General features: G+C 38.6%; 1 protein-coding gene across 1 annotated transcript in view; it reads right to left on the bottom strand.

Moving 5' to 3' along the window:
* Nucleotides 1–20,787, bottom strand: part of RPS6KA5 (ribosomal protein S6 kinase A5) — a 179,092-nt gene that overhangs the window by 104,037 nt on the left and 54,268 nt on the right. The window contains exon 3 of the mRNA XM_046007694.1: nucleotides 1,942–2,160. Within this exon, the coding sequence (XP_045863650.1) occupies nucleotides 1,942–2,160 (219 nt within the window). The remainder of the gene's footprint in view (nucleotides 1–1,941; nucleotides 2,161–20,787) is intronic.

Here is a 20,787-nt window from a genome sequence, read left to right as displayed (position 1 = left end):
CAAAATTAATGGAGAGCCAACAGCTAAAAAGCAACACTATTAAAGGCTATAGTTTTTTAATCAAATACAAAATATTCCACTCCTCTACTTTTAAATTAAAAACATGATTTACAAAAACTACACTATTTACAATAAGCAGTAAAAAGAAACGGAAAAGATGGAGTACAGTTATGATGAGAACCAGAAGAAGAGAGAGGAGAGGGCAGAGAAAAGCTGCCGCATGATGGTGTGGTCTAGGAGGCTGGGTTCTGGCTACTTCTGGCTTGCACCGCTACACAATCTTAGGCAGCGATTTAACTTTTATGAGCTGGTTCACTGTAAAGGGAGAAGCTTAAACAAGGTAATTATTTCTCAACCAATCTTCACAGACTTCCTAAAGCCTCCCTGGAAATTCTTGTAGGGCAGGGATAGAAATAAACTGGTAGGGCTTGGTGCCCTTGAGCTTAGATTTAGGTAGTGGTATTTATTTTTGTTTGTTTTCATTTGTGTTTTCCCTTGGGGTAAGAGTTCTGCTGCTCTAATAGTTGAAACCATTGTATTAAAATGCTCTGTCCCCTGGCAACCAGGTAAAAAGATCCAGGAATACATATTTAAGAACGGGTAAATAACATAGCAAAGCAGATACGCATAGGAGGCAGAAAGAAGAGCCAAATGATACTGATGTGTAGGAACATCAGACAGACAATGACATTAATGGGGACTGTGACAGAGCAGAGGAGGATCTGGCCTCTCTACATAAGAGATTTAGGATTCTTAGTTGATGCCTAGCATTGCAGACTGAGTCTGCAGTGTAACCTCATGACTCAAAAAGTGAATGAGAATTTAGGCATCATTTACAAAAGCATAATTTCCAAAGTGCATTCAACAAAATTGCCCACTATATTTAAGAACCTGTTTGCACAACCAGTTATCAAAGAATATAGGCAGCACTATTGGGCAGACTTCGAAATGGGTCAGACCTAAGTCCCGACCTTCATTCTCAAGTTTACCCAAGATATGTAACTTCAGGAAATATAGCTTCTCAAATGTTCGGCATCGCTAATGGGGGGACTCCAGCAGCACTGTTGTGAGGGTCAGTGATCACCATGGGTAATACTTAGCATAGTGCTGGCATACCATAGGCACTCATGAAACAGCTAATGCTTACAGAGAACTATGTGAAATTCTAGCTCATCTAATTCTCAGAACAGTTCGATAACTAGGAGATCATAACATGCAAATGCAAATGATCATAAGAATGGGATGAAAATTGTAACAAATGATGACAACATGAGATATTAGCAGTACCACCATCTACTATTAGTAGGAACAGAAAATGGTGCAACTCTTCTGCAAGGCAATCTGGCAACATGTAGCAGAGGACATTTTCGAAGTTCATAGATGATAGTCCAACACTATTTGGGAAAGGAAAGGATTCAGGAAGGGCCTGTGGGTAGAAATGGGAGTGACCTGTTGACTGGTTGGTGGGCATCTCCTTTATGTGCATATTTAACACCAGAAAAGCAAAGGATCTCTGAGAATAGAAGACTTTCTTTTTTATTTTTCTCAGTTACTGATTTCCATAAATATCCCTTTGTCCGCCCAAACCTGGACGTTCCTGAGAACTCCGGAAGCAGAAACTGTGGCCCGCTTCCCCATTCAGCTCCTCACATGTAAGCGGAAGCCCACCGCCCAGGGAAGCAGACACGCCCAATGACCCAAGCATTTCTTGAGATTAAGAAAGGAATGTGGAATAGAAGAATATAAGTTCCTTCAGGTTGGGAGGTCCCAAATCCAGAGCAATTCAGGATGTGCCAGGAATTGTCACCACAGAGAGAAGAATTGAAGGTCAAAACATTTCATTTCTTCTAAGTCCACAGTATGCTGCCCTTTCCGTTCATTGCAACTCAAGACCCAAGAGAAAGCATTCTCATTAGAAGTCTATCGATGATGGACACTTACCTAAAATGAGATGAAGTTTGGTTTCTGTCTGGAAAGCATAGTGCAAGGTCACCAAGAACGGTGACTGCCTGATGTGCTCTAGGACTTGCCGCTCGGTCCTTGTGTGCTCTGTTGTTTTGGCCTTTTGCACTATTGTGGCTTTCTTCAAGACTTTCATGGCATACAGCTTGCCAGCATCATGACCGCTGATTTTACGAACCAGAAATACTTTTCCGTAAGCTGAAAATGAGAAGAAAAAATAAAAACAACTAAAATACCAAACACAATGGTAATTTCTTGGAAGTTGAAAGTTACAATGCGTAACAAACATTCTTTGAATGAAAAAGTATCTTGACTGCACTTTCAAATAGTTCTTTCATAGAGGTGCCTGGGTGGCTGAGTCAGTGGCTGAGTCGGTTAAGCGGCTGCCTTCTCAGCTCAGGTCATGATCCCAGGGTCCTGGGATGGGGCTCCATATTGGGCTCCCTGCTCAGTGAGGAGCCTGCTTCTCGCTCTGAGTTCCCCCACTCTGCTTGGGCGCTCCCTCTCTCTCTCTTGTGTTCTCTCTCTCTCTCTCTCAAATAAATAAATCAAATCTTTAAAAAATAGTTCTTGGGGCGCCTGGGTGGCTCAGTGGTTTAAGCCGCTGCCTTCGGCTCGGGTCATGATCTCAGGGTCCTGGGATCGAGCCCCGCATCGGGCTCTCTGCTTGGCAGGGAGCCTGCTTCCCTCTCACTCTCTCTGCCTGCCTCTCTGCCTACTTGTGATCTCTCTCTGTCAAATAAATGGATAAAATCTTTAAAATAAATAAATAAATAAATAAATAAATAAATAAATAAAAAATAGTTCTTATATACATTTCTTCAATTGTATACGAAGTATATTTCTGGGTCCAAAGCTTGGTAGTTACCTATCTAGCCACTGCTGACAAAGTTATATTTTACTGGTATTCTTTCAATATTTTTAGCTGTAGGAAACTAGCTATTATTATGGTCAATTAACCACAACCCAATTCTGGAACAACTAGGACACTTTAGACATCCAATAAAATCTCCAGGTGTTGCTGTTGATGTAAACAAATTAAAACAGTTCTTAATAAGAATCTCATACATTTAAATCAAACACCTCACATATCCCTCTATACTTACAGAAAAATCTAAAGGAACATAAGCTGGCACTTTTAAACAAAAGAGACCTTCAGACAAAAAAATATTAAAATGCCCTAAAATGTCAGCAATCCTGACAGAAGTCCCTTTACATCTCTGGGCAGTAAGTCATGGCTCAGTGGGTCAGCCTCCCCAAGTTTTTCCTAAGCGCTCAGCTGGGCAAACCCTGTGTGCAGCGCCACTCCCCCCACTGGGGAACTGGAAGGCACAGGTCCATCTCAGGCAGAGCAAGTATCTGCATCTATTTCCCTAGAGAAAAGAAGAGAGGACTGGAAGGGGTACAAGGAGGAGGGAGGAAGAAGGGCAGGAACACCACTGTAAGAGGGCAGGGGTAGGTCCCCAATTCATCTCTACAGCGTATAAATTCTCTTCCCTAAACATCTTCTGGGATGGGTAAGCCCAGTCCCACTTCTGAAGTTCAACACTTTAGTCAGACCATTCTGGAGCCAGTCCAAGTTCTGACCCAGACCAGTGCTTCCCTGCACTCTGCCCACACCTTCACAGTGGCTAGCACACCGTTCTGTTCGGATCCACTCACTAGTGGGACAGAGCTTTAAGGAAGCTCTGTGTTACTCAGGTCAGTCCTTCGGGAAGTAAATGAGTAGCAACAGATGATATACACAGACCTAAGGATCAGAGAAAGGCTGCGATACTCCTGAGGAGGAGGAAAACCAACATTTCCTGAGGAACTTGTCTATGCCAGGCTCTGTGCTAAACATATTCCACATATTGGTTCACTTAATCCTCAGAACGGCCAATGATGGTGGTACTTTGAGTAATTCCATTTCACAGATGAGGAAATGGGTTCAAGGAATGTAAGGAAGAGGCCAAAAGACTTGAGCAAGAAGTGGCAGAACTGATTCAAGCTCAGGGAACCACACTTTCTACCGAAAATGAATTTTAAAAAATGATTCTTCACGGGGCGCCTGGGTGGCTCAGTGGGTTAAAGCCTCTGCCTTCGGCTCAGGTCATGATCCCAGGGTCCTGGGATCGAGCCCCGCATCGGGCTCTCTGCTCAGCAGGGAGCCTGCTTCCTCCTCTCTCTCTCTGCCTACTTGTGATTTCTGTCTTTCAAATAAATGAATAAAATCTTTAAAAAAAAAAATGATTCTTCACAATACTAGAAGTCCGATGCTCTGGGTTTCAGTAAAATCACTACCATAAACATACTGAACACATTCTGGAATACAGAAGTTCACAAAAGATGTGTGTCTTACCTCATTGTAAATAAAATAATTGTAGACTGAGATTTTAGTGAGGTAAAAGTGAACCAAAAAAAGAAAATGATAACTTTCAGAAACTAACAAATTAAACTGAAGTATAAAAATGAAAAAAAAAAAAAGCTAATCTATTCAGAAGCACTGAAATGAAGCTGGAAAATATTCTAATGAAATGTGCTGTATCTTCCAGTCAGCCATTATATAAACTCGGTAGAAAGTGAAGTCCTCTGCAAGTATGGGGCTTTTGTGTTCCCTACACATACACGGCATCTGCCCTAAATTCCTGTTCTCTGAGATTCCCATCTCCAGAATGCTCCTTAGAGATTATGGTACCCATATACCTTCTTCAACAAAGAAAATCTTCCATCATTGATGGAAGATGGCTGTTCGGCTTATATGTAGCTAGTCTTTCAGCGTAAGTGTTGACCAATGCAGGATGTTGGCACCTGAAATCTGAGTACTTGTCAGGTGCTTTAGAAGTACATTAGCTCACTCCATTCTTATAGCATTCCTGTAAGAGGACGACCTCCATTGCACGGATGGAGAAACTGAAGCAGAGAAGAACATACTTGCCCACTCAGCCCCACGCCTACACTCTGAACTATGTTCCATCCACCTCCCTTCAGTGAATGAACTCACAGGCAACTAAAGAAGGAGTCAGACATTAAACAGAAGTGACAACAGAGGTTAGGTGTTTTAGTGGCAGAATGGACACAGTGCTATTAACTTCTAAGAGGAGAAAGTCTTGCAAAATGACAAATTTCACTGATGGAGACGGGAGATGAAAATGTCAGAAAATGTTCTCTATATCGAGTGGAAACAAGCCTTTTATAATATTTATCTGTTGGTCCTTCTACACTCTTTGGACTTACAGAAAAGAATATTACCCTTCTTCTATAATTTTTTAAATATTTAAAATCACTATCATGCCATCTCACTTATTCAAAATGTCCTTACTCCTTAAACCAATCTTTTTTTTTTTTTTTTTTTTTCCTTAAACCAATCTTAAAGTAAATGATTTTGAGACTTCTCACCACTAGGAGGTTCCACTGATGTGTTCTGTAAGTTATAAACATTTTTTCTTTGATTTCTTCCCTGTTACTTTAAAAAATATGTCCTATTATGCTCTCCACATAAATATAAGATAACATAGGATGATAATGGATATGTCAAATAACATAAAACCATCCTATTGCTACATTATGTACTATCTGTCAAATAATAAACAGTCATCTTCTTTGCCATGTGATGATATCCAGAAGCTTGCCAATAACGTACACCAAAGTCTACATATAGCCCGCCAATACAATTACTTTCTCATCTATCAAAAAATTTCAGGCAAAAAAGTGTGATAAAGCTTACAAATCTTCTGTTTTTACTTTTAATTGCCATGATTAACTAAAGCTACAGTAAGTACTTTTATCACATAGTAAGTGCCAAAGATGCTTTTGTCAACAAAATTCGAGAAGTGCCTTATAACATTCCAAATAACAAATATTTCAGACAAACAGGATCTTATGAGTAGGCTGCCTAACTAAAACACAGTTGCGTTCAAATGGCCTTGTTTTTGAAGCCCCCATGAGGCTGCTTATCACACTGCAGGGGGGAAGAAAACACAGTCACTATAGGAGACACCTCCCTGGGTAGGCTGGTTTGCAGATTAATACAGAGGGAGAGAGTAAAGCAGTCCTTCTACCTAATAGCACCATCCACTTCAGAACCACCCACGTGTTTTCCAGTATTTTAAGAGGGGCCGCTAGAACTGGAATTTGACAGCAATATTATATCCTTTCTGTTTGTAACCAGATAAATGACCGCCTGCCTTCTAGTGCAGCCAACTCCTGGCTTTCGTTCATTATGTGTGTGCTGACATCGTTAAAGAATTCCAATTTTGAAAGTATCTTTTGCAAGCTGGAGAGGCTACCAATGGTGAAAACTCTTTTGGCCATAAAAAATAAACAACAGTACTTCCTGCTCAGATGGAGCCCCTAATTCTACTGAAGAGACGGAGCTTCCTGCTTTCGCGTGACTTTAATGTCCACATCCGCATGCAAGGGCTTCAAATGCTTTATCAGCAATCCTCACAGAAGTCCCGTGTACTGCTGTGAATCTTATTGAATTCATCAGCACCAGGGCCTTTTCAGGATACTCTGCCAAGAAATATGAGCAAAAGAGGGCATGGAGTTCATGATTTTCCAGAAGACCAGTCTTATAGGGATTGATGGAGAGGTAGAAGTTCTCCTTACTTTGAGACTGAGGGAAAGTCAATTCTAAGAATCCATGACAAGAAGGCTTAATTTCTGACTTAGCTTGATAGATACCTGTGATTGTAGGAATGAAATAAATCCTTAAATTCTAGGCCCTAGAGACATCATTTTGGGTTCTGCTGAAGAACTGAATGCTTGTCTAGCCATGCAGCCATTTGGGGAGGGAAGAACTGGATCAAGACACGTAGGTAAACTTCTCCAAAGCTGGAGAAAGAGTGCTATGGCTCAGAGGAAAACTATAGCTAGTTTCTTAGGAAAGTTAGTTCTGTTCAAACTGAAATGTGGATGTATAATTCTATCCTGGCCGACACAGACAGCACAATGTTGGCAAACCTTGTTGGCGATGACCTCAATGGATTGAGGATAAAGCAAGTAATGTGAAAGGAACTAAAACCAAGAATCGTGGGGAAACATCTAGCTCCATGGAGTAGGTTTGGTTTGCTTTTCCAATGTAGGAATCCTATTCCATTTGCCACAATTACCATTATGAATCAGGTTTTCAGCAATTGTTGTCATAATAAAGAAAAGTTAAAACTGATTGACAGTTTTAAAAACAAGATGACATTAATGCCACCATCTCAAAAGCCACCTCACAATTTCAACTACTTTTTCAAGCTAAACAAAAGCAGCTTTCTTCCTGAAATTTATTTTGAGCATAATTAAACTGATCGTTTCACTTTATTTGTAAAATGTGAATTCATTAAAAAGTTTTAAAAAGTAGCATTTCATCTTTGCATTAAAATGATAATGAGCTCACAATTTGCTAAAAAATATTTTTACAGTCTATAACAGCAATCACTTCAGAAAGCCCTAAGACCAAATTCATGTAACATTTACATACGTGTACATGCACTATTCTGGAGGAAGAGGTTAAGGACCATTTTTCTAGCAGGCCTCTGGTTTATTTACTTCATTACAGTGCTCACCGAGGACATGCTGCTCTCACTGGGGTCCAAATGGCTCAGCCACTGTGAGATCACTGTTTCCCGTCACTCAAACTATTCTTAATGCTATTTAAAACTGTGTATATTTTACACACTGCTTATCAGCCACGTCACACTTTGGGTTCATACCAAACTTGTAGCAGAAGCTACTGTACTTGAACCACAGCCTTTAAAAAATATATATGATAGAAATTCTTAGTGACTTCCCCTGAGACATGAGACTTCCCCTTCCCTCTGTCCAACACACTGCTGCACACGGCAAGTCTGGGGCTGGCTGGTTCCCCCGTGCACTTCTGTCTCTGCAGCTCAGCCATCTGCTTCCTACCATTCACGGATACTCGTGGCCTCACCCATTGATTCCTGTTGTAGATATTACTGTTATTATGTAATTTAACTATATATTACATAAACCACTAAAATGCAAATGCGAAAGAAAAGAGAAAAATGAGGTTGAATACTTCGGAAGAACTACATAAAAGCAAGACACTTTAAAAAAAAAAAGAGCTGCTGAAAAGCTAGGTGTGGGCGGAACACTATAAAAGGCTTGGGGGAAAATTGTGGAAATCTAGAAAGATTTTGTACTCAGAGTACTTCAAATGCGTCTGGTTCTCACTCCACTTTAAAGAATCCGAATCTTAAGTTCAGGTGATGCACTACAAGTGTAGTTTATACAAAATAAACTATTGTTTAAGAACTTCTTCTCAAAGGTCCTGTGCCTACAAACAAACACTGGTAAGTGAATACGTATATATCCTTTTTAAGTGAAAATAATATGTTCAGAGTATTTATATATATCCTTTCAAAGTGATTTTCCACCTTAACCAACCTTTGTTGATTAACCACAAGTACCAATCACATCAGATGAGAGAGGATCATGTTCATCACTGCTGGACCCCATCCCTCTCTCCTCCTTCCAGATTACTGCCATCTTGTCCAAGGGGGACCTGGCCATCAGGCATACTAACTATGCCTCCCAGCTTACTCCTATCCTCAACCTGGTAAACACTTTTGTTCTGCCATCTAAACTGTTGAGAGAAATATAGCCCTTCTGGCTCAGCTCAGTTGATTTCCAGCTGTCCCTAAGATAGGGAGAAGCCTTAATATAATGAAAGGTTCTGACTTCCTACCTCTCTCCACCTTCTCACCACCTCATTTAGCTGACTCCTTCAGACAGCCAACCTTTTTTGACTTCCTAGACTAGCACAATTCCTCTAATTCTATGTTCTCATGATACCACACATTCTTTGTCACAGGGATGATCAGAAACACAACTTTTCATTTATTCGTATGATTGCTTCCTTGTCTGACTTTCACTGACCGTAAATTCCACTAAACCCTACACTGTCTAATTTTACTCACTTTGCATTATTAGCAAGTAACTGAAGCTGCCCCATCAGAGAAACTCAATGCTGAGTGCGTGAAAAAAAAAAAAAAAAAAGGACAAACAAGCTAGTGAACGGGTTGGACCAAACAAAGAACTCTCTAGTATACAGCCAAATACCTTCCTCTCAGGTGATAATTTTGATGGAAAGTTGAAGCTGAGTCCTTAACAAAAGAAACCAGTAATGCGGATCTGCAGAGCAAAGCTATACCCAGCCAACTCTGTTCCTCTGAGGAAGGAACAATGAGCTTTCATGAAGTAATCCCTTTTAATTTGGGGATTAAACATGATTCCTGGCAACATTTCCTGGTGAAAGTGAACTCAGGAAACTTAGATGCCACCATTCTAGAGCAGGAAAATGTCCTAACACAATGACATCCATATACAGCCACTGTTTTGTAATCTGCTACAACACAGAAGAACGAATTACAATGCCTGGCCCCATCCCTTTCTCGTATATAATTTAACTTGGGAAAACATTTCTGTCTTTCCATGTGTGCTATGTCTTGGGGACTGACAGGCCACCTGCCTTCCCTCCTCCTTCCCCTGTGGAACTCCATTCATCTCAAGATGGCAATGTCAGAAATGGAGCCAAGCAAGAAAGACAGTCATGGAATTCTGAGTTTCACCTGTTCTGCTCTTGGAAACTGGTACCCGAGTCAACAGGCAAGCCGAGGGTACACAGTAATGCTACAGGGGTAGGTATGAAGCCCCTGTGCACCCGCCACCACCGACCCCAGGGAAGCAGCTTCCCCACAGTGTTTTACTGCAGCAGAGTCATCCACGAAAACACACACTCACAGTGCAACAGTGACACCGACTAACCATAATCTGGTACTTCTAAAGATTCACCTGATTAATCAGACCTTAGAATCAAAAAGAAACATTACTGGGGCACCTTGGTGGCTTGTTGAACACCCAAATTTTGGTTTTGGCTCAGGTCATGAACTCAGGGTCGTGAGATCGAGCCCCACCTTGGGCTCATATGCTGGCCGTGGAGCCTGTTTAAGATTCCCTCTCTCTCCCCTTCTGCCCCTCCCCACTCTAAAAGAAAGAAAGAAAGAAAGAAAAACATTTTTTTAATTTTATTTTTTAAGATTTTATTTATTTATTTGACAGAGAGAGAGATCACAAGTAGGCAGAGAAGCAGGCAGAGAGAGAGGGAAAAGCAGGCTCCCCGCTGAGCAGAGAGCCCGATGTGGGGCTCGATCTCAGGACCCTGGGATCATGACCTGAGTCGAAGGCAGAGGCTTAACCCACTGAGCCACCCAGGCGCCCCAAGAAAAACATTTTTGTCCATCACAGTAATTGTCCAAAATCTCCCCTGTGTGGACAGAGCAACAGGAAGCACCTCACTTGGACCATAGAAGCAGCTCGGTTCTATCAGTAAAGTACTTTAACCTTATGTGTATCGCTTTCTAAAGAGACAAAAAACACAATTATGTGTTTTCAATAATACCACCGCCTCTTTTATCAAAGACGTTATTCTCATGATATGATTTAATGGTCACGATATAAAGACCATTCGATAACTTTAGCACTTGTCACAAGCCTCTCTGAACAGGGTTTTTCCAAACAGTGGGCTGTGACCCATGAGAGGATGATGGTATCAATTTAGTAGGTTCAAATAGCAGTTTAAAAAACTAAAAAGAGAGCCAAATATACTGCAAGTATTTCATGGAACCTCTGTTTTCTCTTCATATATGCATGAGCCTGTGTATGTACATATTAATATACAAATCTGAGCACATACGAGGGGAAAAGAGGGTAGTACAGAGCAATGGTTAATCCACAGACTCTGGGCTGGACTGCCTGAGTTTGAGCCCTAGATGTATTATTTAGTAACTATATGATCTTGGGTAAAACAGTTAAGATAACTCTTTACCTTAGGTAAAACTGTTTACCCTGGGTAGAACAGTTAAGATAAGAACCTGGGTGACTCAGTCAGTTGGGCATCTGTCCCCTGGTTTCCACTCAGGTCATGACTGTGAGATTAAGCCCCGCATCAGGCTCTGTGCTCTGTAGGGAATCTGAGATTCTCTCTCCCTCTCTCTCTGCTCCCTCCACCCCCACCTGTGCTCTCTTTCTCTCTAAAATAATAATAATAATAAAGATAACAGTGTCTCAATTTCCTCACTAGGGACAGTAATATTTCCTACTTTATAAGGTGTGGGGTTAAATAAATTAATATGAGCATTCTGGCAAATAACAAACACATGTAAGTGTTAGTGGAAAATGTGTGTGTGTGTGTGTGTGTGTGTGTGTGTGTGTGTTCATACGTCTATATGTCTATATGCATAATATAAATACACATACTGAGCTGTAATACAAAATGTACCTATTTTATCCTAGGGGTAATAATCAGAAGAGCTTGAAAGCCACTGTTCTAGCTGAATTTATATGCCTTTCCTTTAAATAGAAAATTATGGGACACCTGGGTGACTCAGTTTAGCATCTGCCTTTGGCTCAGGTCATGATTTTAAGGGTCCTAGGATCAAGCCCTGTGTCATGCTCCTTGCTCAGCAGGGAGTCTGCTTCTCCATCTCCTCTGCCCCTCCCTCTCTTTCTTCCTCAAATAATTAAAATCCTTAAAAAAGAAAAAAAAAGAGGAAAAGAAAGAAAAAGAAAATTAGGCAAGTCACAGAGTTTTCCCTTCATATCTGCCTCTTAGTTACCTCAGAGGTAAATATAAGACTCAGTTACGCCTGTCTCATCCCAGATATCCCTAACATCTACTTCGCTTCCTTTTTATCTGGCTTTTGACTAGTCTTTTTTTTTTTTTTTCAGGCTCTCTCTTTTTAATCTATTTTTTAAAATGCCCTCAAGTCTCTTTTTGAAAGTAGGTAAATTTCAGAACATATGTAAAATAAAATGCACTTGATTTTAAAATTTATCAAGTAAGTATTATTTCCTAAATTCCCTTATACAACAGATAATGTCAATTGTACACTCAATTCCAAATATTTGAAAAATACATACCTATAAAACTAAGTATTTCAATATAATTTTAAAAGGATACTTTGAGCCTTTAACCTAACTAGCTTTAGAATTGGCCACCGTTTTCATTTGTAAAATCAGAAACACCCAAAATTTCTAAAATTAATGAAGGTAGACTGACTAAAATAGATTATTCTCCTAGCATGTAAAGAAAAGCTATGAATCTAAAACATGATTAAATAATTAGATATTAAAAGTAAACAAAAGAGACACAGTGAAAACATATGAAATCATAAGCAGTAATTTTCATAAAAAGCACCAAGGTAGGCCATTTGTTTGGGGCATAAACATTTGTATCTTCTAGAAGATGCAAAATAAAGCATATCTAGATGAGACATAATAAAAGTACCATCATTCTAGGTTTAATCCAATTATAGTTTTTAAATTAACCAGGGCCATTTGACCCATTTGTTTAATTCCTTCAATGGTCAGAAACAGTAGTAGAGCTAAATCAGGAACAGAAATCAGCACATTTTCTCAGGGATGGTGATCGCATTGAAGAAAAGACTTAGTAGGTACAAAGGTTGAAAGTAAAACAGTCACAGGATTAACCACCTGTAGGTACCATTTATGCATACTGCATCAGTTTGAGTAATTAAAGACTAACTGTACAATAATCTTCTAGATCAAAACTTTGTAAGTTTCAGAGAAAGCACTAAAACACTGCATGCATTAAACCAACTCATTAACTGCATATATGTAACTGGCTACGGTCAACTCCTGACTATCTCCATAAGGATGACCCATTTAAACCACAGGTCATTTCTTACTCCTGGTGCCAAATGACTTGAAAACCAAAGCTTCTGCTTCGACAGGGAAGAAAAGCTGCAAAGGAAACCATGTCCAACTGTGAGGTCTAGACTTGGAAATGATTACCCAAGGATGGTATTACCAGAGAATTTCACTAAAAGAAAAATACACAAAAACAATAAATAAGAACAACTAAGAAGCACATTCATAAAACATTCTCTTTATACCTCAACAAACAAGCCATTTGTTATATCTTAGTGGCCAGTGTGAACGATCATCTGTAGTAGACGTGAATGGTGGTCTACCAAATCACACTTTTGCAGGCTGGGGTACCCATAACCCAGCTGCTAATAGCCCACGATTGCCTCCTTCTGCCTCTGGAAAAAGGCCAAAGGTAGACAGAAGTCACAATCTCACCTAGGAGGTTACATTACACTGTTCTATACCCTGCCCCCACCCAAGCAGCCTACAGTCAATGACTACCATAGGTACAAAGGCTTGCCTCCTCACTTTGGCTCCAAAACTTTCCATGGATTCCGCCTGAATTTAGACCCCAGCTTAGACCACATGCTGTTTAAGTTCTTCCCCTGCTACTTCTCCTTTCCTCACTCTCTCCTGAGAGCATTCTTGCAATAAATCACGTGTACCTAAGTCCCTGACCTGGGCTCTGCTTCTAGCAAACATGACTTAGGATAGTATCAGTAATAAATCAAATCGTATTTGATTTGACAATTGTATTTACATTAGGGAGACAATGTCAACCAACATATGAATCATTTTATGATTAAGGCGTAAAACACTAAAACATTTAACCTCTACGATTTCCATAAACACTGTAGGTTTACATGGAAGCATAAGGCATAGTGGGTATCTACAGATACAGATACAAACTGGTTTGAATAACAATTTTGACAATTTAATGAACACATGCTTTGAAAAGTACTATTTTAAGAGGGATACTTTCCAAACACTTAAGAGAATAAAGTGAGAAATGATGACTAAGTCATCATACTTCATAAACAGTCTTCTATAAGATTTGAACCAAATTTCCCCCCTTTATCATTTCACAAGTTGCCTAGTGCAATTTCTAGCACCCCCTAGTGGCAAATTACCCAGGAGAAATAGAAATGACTCATTTAATAAATATGTTTCTGAAAACCCTGCAGTAAAAATTAAAAATAAAAATAGAAAAGGCTGTCCCATCAGGGATGATTTTCAGAGTGTCTGGGACAATGAGACAATGGGACAGTTGAGTAAAGTACTACCAGAGTCACCATTTCAACAACAGCACTTAAGATTGAGGTAAGCAACCAAAAGGTAAGTCTCTCTACTGGATAAGTAAGTCTTTCCGTGGGACAGCTTGCAAGATCTGCTATTGATTCAATGTAAAAAAAAAAAAAAATTTCCACACAGCAAGGAAAAAGTGACATTCTTATAAGGGTATCAGGGACTGAGGTAGGCATAAACAATTGTTGCTCATCAGATATTCTTGGTGGCAAGGCACTGTGATTTCCTATATTCTGCTGCTATTCCATGGTTTCATAAGCCCAGGAATAATTCTATATTAAATGAAGACCAGATCCTTATTATTCAATTTGAAAGTTTATATGTGATATATATATATGTGTGTGTGTATAATTTTTTTTGTAATGCTCACTACTCTATACCCCCAGCACCCAAAACAGTACTTGCCTCTTGATAAATACATGTGAATGAATGAATCCTTCATGCAATGGGACTGAACTGAAAGTTTTAAATAGAGAAGTGACAGGTCTAATTTTGTACTTAGGACGGACCACTCCAGCTGTAGTGTGGAGAACAAACCAGGAAGAGTCAGCTGAAATCTGTGGTGGTTGTATTTCCCTCTTGGTGGACATATTTTAGGCTTTCTCATAAAATATTTGTTCAGAAAAACCATTCACTTACATATCAAGCTAATCTGAGACCTTGGTAATGGGTTATATTAGCTCTTTTAGAAGCTGGGCTTCTTTCCCTTTCAGTTACATAAACAGCTGGAGTTTATACAGCATTCACTACAGGTCAGGCAATCTAAATGTTTTATTATTCATTTTCTGTATATTATCACATAAGAATGTCAACCTAAAGTACAGAAAGGGTGTTCAGAGGAGCGCCTGGGTGGCTCAGTCAGTTAAGCGACCAACTCTTGATTTCAGCTCAGGTCATGATCTCAAGGTCCTGAGACTGAGGCCTGCATTAGCCTCCATGCTGGGCATGGTGCCTGCTTAAGATCCTCTCTCCTTTTCGCTCTGCCCCTCCCCCTGACCTCTACGTGTTCATGCACAAATGCATTCTCCCTCTCTCGCTCTCAAAAATAAAAAAGGTAACTTCAGTTGAAATTACTCCCAGACGGGCGCCTGGGTGGCTCAGTGGGTTAAGCCGCTGCCTTCGGCTCAGGTCATGATCTCAGGGTCCTGGGATCGAGTCCCGCATCGGGCTCTCTGCTCAGCAGCGAGCCTGCTTCCCTCTCTCTCTCTGCCTGCCTCTCTGTCTACTTGTGATCTCTCTCTGTCAAATAAATAAATAAAATCTTTAAAAAAAAAAAAAAGAAATTACTCCCAGATATGCTAACAGAGTGAACGACTATGTGAAAAATCTAGTTATCCCTACGAAGAAGTCCTAAATAATTTTGTTTTTCCTCATTTAGGGTACAGCTTTACAGTGGCGTTTCCTATTCAATAAATAACCACAACTGATGGTCATCTAGCAAGTGGCAATTCATACCCATTCTTCTACTAATCCTGTAACAACACTGTGAGGTAGGTATTATTGACTTATGTCAACAGGGATTTGGACTCTCAGGAGTTCAGGTGATTTACCCAAGGAACTCAAGTAGGTAATGGTAACCTCAAGATTCAAACCTGAATTACGTATGGCATCCTGGCTACTCAAATACTTCACGATTATGAATGCACCAAAACTGGAAGAGGAAATCAACTCAGCTGCACCCTTTATGGTTGGTTATATGGCAAAAAAATTCTTTCTGGCATAATGGCAAAAAATCTCCAAAGTTCAGGATCATGTATGATGAACAAAGGAAATTCAAAGAGAATACTAAAATCTTAAGCTAAGACCATCATGTTCCACTAAGCATCAGAAATACTAATCCACACAATGGATACACTTAAAGACCTTCTTCACCTTTTCCTGGACACATGTCTCAGAGAAAGCAAATGGTTAAAAATAAAGCAGCAGAAAAGGAGAGCAATAAAAACAGAATCAGTATTCTCACAAACAATCCAAAATTTCATCATGAAACAAAATACAGCTGACTCTTGAACATGGATTTGAACTTCAAGTGTCCACTTATAAATGAATTTTTTAAAAAATACAGTACAGTACTGTAAATGTATTTTCTCTTCCATATGATTTTCATGACATTTTTAACTAGCTTACTTTATGTCAAAAACACAGTGCATAATATAGCACACAAAACATGTGTTAATTGACCATTTACATTATCAGTAAGGCTTCTGATACAAGAGGCTATTAGTAATTACGTTTCTGGGCCATCAAAAGTTATATATACATGGGTTTTCAACTATGTGCACCCTTATATCCCACATTATTCAAGGGGCAAGTGTAATTCTAAAAGATGAATCAAAGCTATTTCCTGGACTTGGAAGTATAAATCTCAAGAATAATGCTAGAGATAAGAACATGAATTATATACTTGTTAAACTAAAATGCTTCATACTGTTATGAGCTATGGAGATGGGGCAGGGCAACAGAGATGGAAAAATACATAGGGATGATCCCAGGAGCTTATAATCTAAAAGAAAAACAGCAGACATGAAGGAAAATCCAGAGAACCACTCAGTGCTATGTTCTCTACAAAGGATTTTCAGTGCTGCAGTTCAGATAATGAATCAATCTGAGCAGGATTTAGGCAGAAGAGAAGGGGAGAACTAGGAATATGGGAATAAGATAAGGCAGAGTAGCAGAATATGGGAAAGGATGCATAACTATAGGGGAGTAAAAGAAAATTAACCAGACTAGAAAGTAGGTGAAATATCAGGGTAAACAGACAAAAAAGACAGGAGAAAACAGAGCTAAGCCCGAAAGCAAGGCAAGACCTTGGATTTGAATTAATTAACTGCAAAAAAAAAAAAAAAAAAGTTCTGAAATAGGATAATAGCACAATATGTTGAATTTTAATGAGGATGATTACCATTTACAACAGAATATATATAGAATGCACAAAATGGAAGAGAGAACTTGCAGAAAGGCAGAACAGTTAGGGAAGCCCTAACAATAATCCATGTATAAGGTAATATGAGTGATGGCACTAGGAACAGAAAAGGCCAATCCAAGGGTCATTGTGAAGGAAAAATTATAGGCTTTTGTGAGGAACAAGAAATAAAAAGAGAAAAAAAACAAAAATTACTTCCAAGTTTCTATCGGAGGAAACTGGTCAGTGACAGATCAATAGAAGTAAGATAGCTGAAAAAAAAAATAATTCAACAGTTTGAATAAAAAAGACATTTTTACTTTTACTTTTTAAAAAGATTTTATTTATTTGAGAGAAAGAGATAGTGAGCATGCATACAACGGGGGGGGGGGGGGGGGTTGGAGGAGCAGAAGGAAGGAATAAAGCAGACCCCCGCTGAGCACGGAGCCAATGCAGGGCTCAATCCCATGACCCTGAGATCATGACCTGAACTGAAATTAAGAGTCCAAATGAGCCACCAAAGTGCCCCCAAAGAGAGATTTTTAAATGAATATTACATGCATTTAAGTATGAGATCAAAAGCAAATCTTTGATATTGTAATATTCCATAAAGTCTTCAAGATACTGGATGAATAGCATTTTATATAGTTCAAAATACATAAAAATTAATTCATCAGAAGAATTTTCAGTTTCACTTCCAAAGAAAACCTGGCATGACACATAAAGACATCTGATGAGGCTTTTCTATTATTCTAAGTGGTGCTGGAAAAAATTATCTTAAAAAGGTAATGAAACTGAAGGATCAGTGGGGAAATTTTTGAATAAAAATTGAGATTTTATTATATTCATAGGAAAAGTTTCCACCTACTCCATTTAGTCATCAAAAATGTGATTTTAAATGCAGAAATACCTACACTGACATCTTAGTTATTCCATGTTCTCATAAGAGCAAGCACACTGTCAGCTGACAAAAAGGAAAAGCAGTACCCACAGCTAACAACAGACCAAAAACACGACAGTGAAAAGGCATGAAATGAAAATGCCAAGGTAAAACATTACTGACAAAGTCTTTCCTCACCTTTGCAGAATTGTCTTAAGGACCTGTGATCACACCACTCAAAAAGCTGAGCTAGATAACGGGATAAAGTATTAACTGTATTGAAGGAAAATATACACCAAGTTTGATTTCAATAATTTGATATTAAAAATCTTACATGTTCGAAACTGGTGTCTATTTTTCCTTCCTCATATTCTCTTAGTGGTTTTTAGAATCAAAGTTATACTAGGCTCACACATTAACTGGAAGAAGAATCCCACTTTTTCTATTCTCTGAAAGAGTTTGCAGAAGATTAGAATGATCTATGTCTTGAATATTTGGCAGAACTCATTCTTAAAACTGAATCAAGTGTTGTCCTGGCAGGAAGATTTTTACTAACCCATTTCTTTAACAGTTATAGGATATTAAGGTTTTCTATTCTTTCTTCAACTGGTTTGGAAATTTATACATTTCAAGATTTATGAGCATGTTAAAGTTTGAGGAATAGTACATCTCAGAACACTAATTCCTATCAGCTCCCAAACTATATGCAATTTTTGCCCAAAGATTCAGTTCTTTTTTTTAAACCCCATGATTTCAACATTATGGTTGTTTAGATTTTCTTTACCCACCAAACCTTTTTGCATCTCAGAAACTCTCCTGAGATTACTTTTTTTCTTCCTACATGAGATCTGTTAGAAATTCTTGTGAGGATGTGTTAGTGGAAAACACACTCAGCTTTTGTATGTCTGAAGATATCTGTTTTGCCCTCACTTCTGAAAAATAGTTTGGTTGGGTATAGAATTCGAAATTGACAACTATTTTCTCCAGGCATTCTGCAGGTACTCTTTTTCTCTTCCAAGGCTTTTGTGGTTGCTGCTGAAAAGGTATCTGTTTGTCTGATCATTTGTTCTTCCTTCATAAATATATATAAATAAGCCTTTTTGTTCCAGTTGCCTTTAGGAAATCTCTCTGTCTCCAGTGCTCATCCCCTTCTCTATGATGTCTTCATGTAAGACTTACCATATATTTGTCTGCTTGGAAATTGTTCTGTTCCTTCAATCTGTGAATTCATATTTTCAGTCAATCTTAGTAAATTCTCAGTTACTACTCCTCCCCTATTAGCTCCTTCTTGGATTCTCATTAGACAAATTTGTATCTTCTCTCTGTCTGCTACATCTTCATCTCCCTTTTATAAATGCCACCTCATTTTTCTCCATTTCATACTCTGCATATTTTCCTCAAATCCATCTCTCAATTTGCTAATTCTCTTTAGCTACATCTCATCTGCTAGTAAACCGTCTATAAACTGAGTTTATAATTTGAATTACTTTTCGCTTCTAGAAGTACTACTGGTTCTCTTTCAAATCTGTCCGGTCATTTTGTAGCAAGTCTTTTTTCCTTAATATTAGCATCAAAGTTCTGTTTAGTTTTAAAAACAAGATATATATATATATATATATATATATATATCATACTTTATGCCTAATAATTCCAACAGTCTCTGCAGGTCTAAGTTTGCTGTGTGTTGTTTCTATTTCTTTCACTCATGGTGACCTGCTTCTTAGATGCTTGTGATCATTGGCAATTAAGATCATGTCTATAAAACTTCTTTATGGTCTAGGTAAAAGTTCATTCTTCCAAAGAGGATTTATAGTTGCTTTTCCTAGGCACTTGGGAATACTACCAATTTGGTATATAAACTAAATTCTTACCTATTTTTTGTTCTTTTGGATCATACAAATGTGTACAAATTCAAGCTGCAAACCTGCACAATGCCTGCCTTATGTTTTGAATGCTCAGGGAAGCCTTTTGTTTATTTTTTTATTCTCTTCACCCAGAACCAATGCTGAGGCAGAAAAATTTTCTCTGCAGCTCCTTTTGCAGGGTGGATTTTCTTATTTAGTCTTTTGCATAGCAGTAGCCTTCTCTACCTCTCAGGAGTCATAGATGATACCTCTCAGACAAGCATGAAAATGGGAACTTCAAAGAACTAGCTCACAATTCATTGGTAGAATTTCCCAGAATAACCTCTGCCTTCAGGGGGTTTATGTAGTCTCTAGATTTCTACTCCCACTTTCTTTCTGAATTCTAAGGATTTTCCTTATTCTTACCAGCTGACCTATACCATCGAGTAGACTTTCTTTAGAGACATTTTATCCAGCACTTTAGGGGTTTAAAAATGAGGGGGATTTTCCAGGATATGCAAGCTGTCATCTTATCAGAAAGAGAACATACACTGCCTTTCTATTTCTACTTATGTATTTGGAATATACTGCCAAATATAAAATTGACAGATCAAGGAACAGAATTTGTTTCATGGCTTTTGTTACACACTATAAAATTCAGTGATGAAAATTAATTAATATCACATCTTAATAGTGGCTTGAGAAGATTTACAGATTCCACATCTATTTTGCTTCAGAGAAGTTATCTAATAATATTAAATAAAAGTTTTTTGGTTTTGATGATATCTGGAATAAAATATGATCTTAGTCTGATTTTTATAACATCTTCTAAAAGAACAGCTACAAATGTTGGTAAGGATGCAGAGAAACTGAAACCCTCACACTCTGCTAGTGGAATGTAAAATGGTGTGGCCGTTTAGAAAAGAATCCATAGTTCCTCAAGAAATTAAACATCAAATTATCATTTGAAATGGCAATTCAGTACTAATATATAACCAAGAGAAATTAGAACTTATATTCACCCAAAAACTCATACATGAACGCTCAGAGCAGCGTTGTTCATAATAGCTAAAAGGGAAAAACAACCCAACAACTGATGAACAGATATACAAGATGTGGTTTATCCATACAGTGGGCTATTATTTAGCCATAAAAAGGAAAAAAGCAGTGATCCATGTCACAAGGTGGATTCAGCTAGAAAATATTACGCTAAGTGAGAGAAGCCAGAC

The sequence above is a fragment of the Meles meles genome, chromosome 6 (assembly GCF_922984935.1).
Source record: "Meles meles chromosome 6, mMelMel3.1 paternal haplotype, whole genome shotgun sequence".
Taxonomy (NCBI): domain Eukaryota; kingdom Metazoa; phylum Chordata; class Mammalia; order Carnivora; family Mustelidae; genus Meles; species Meles meles.
The sequence above is the reverse complement of the archived record's forward strand: the minus strand, read 5'-3'. Positions and strand labels throughout refer to the sequence as shown.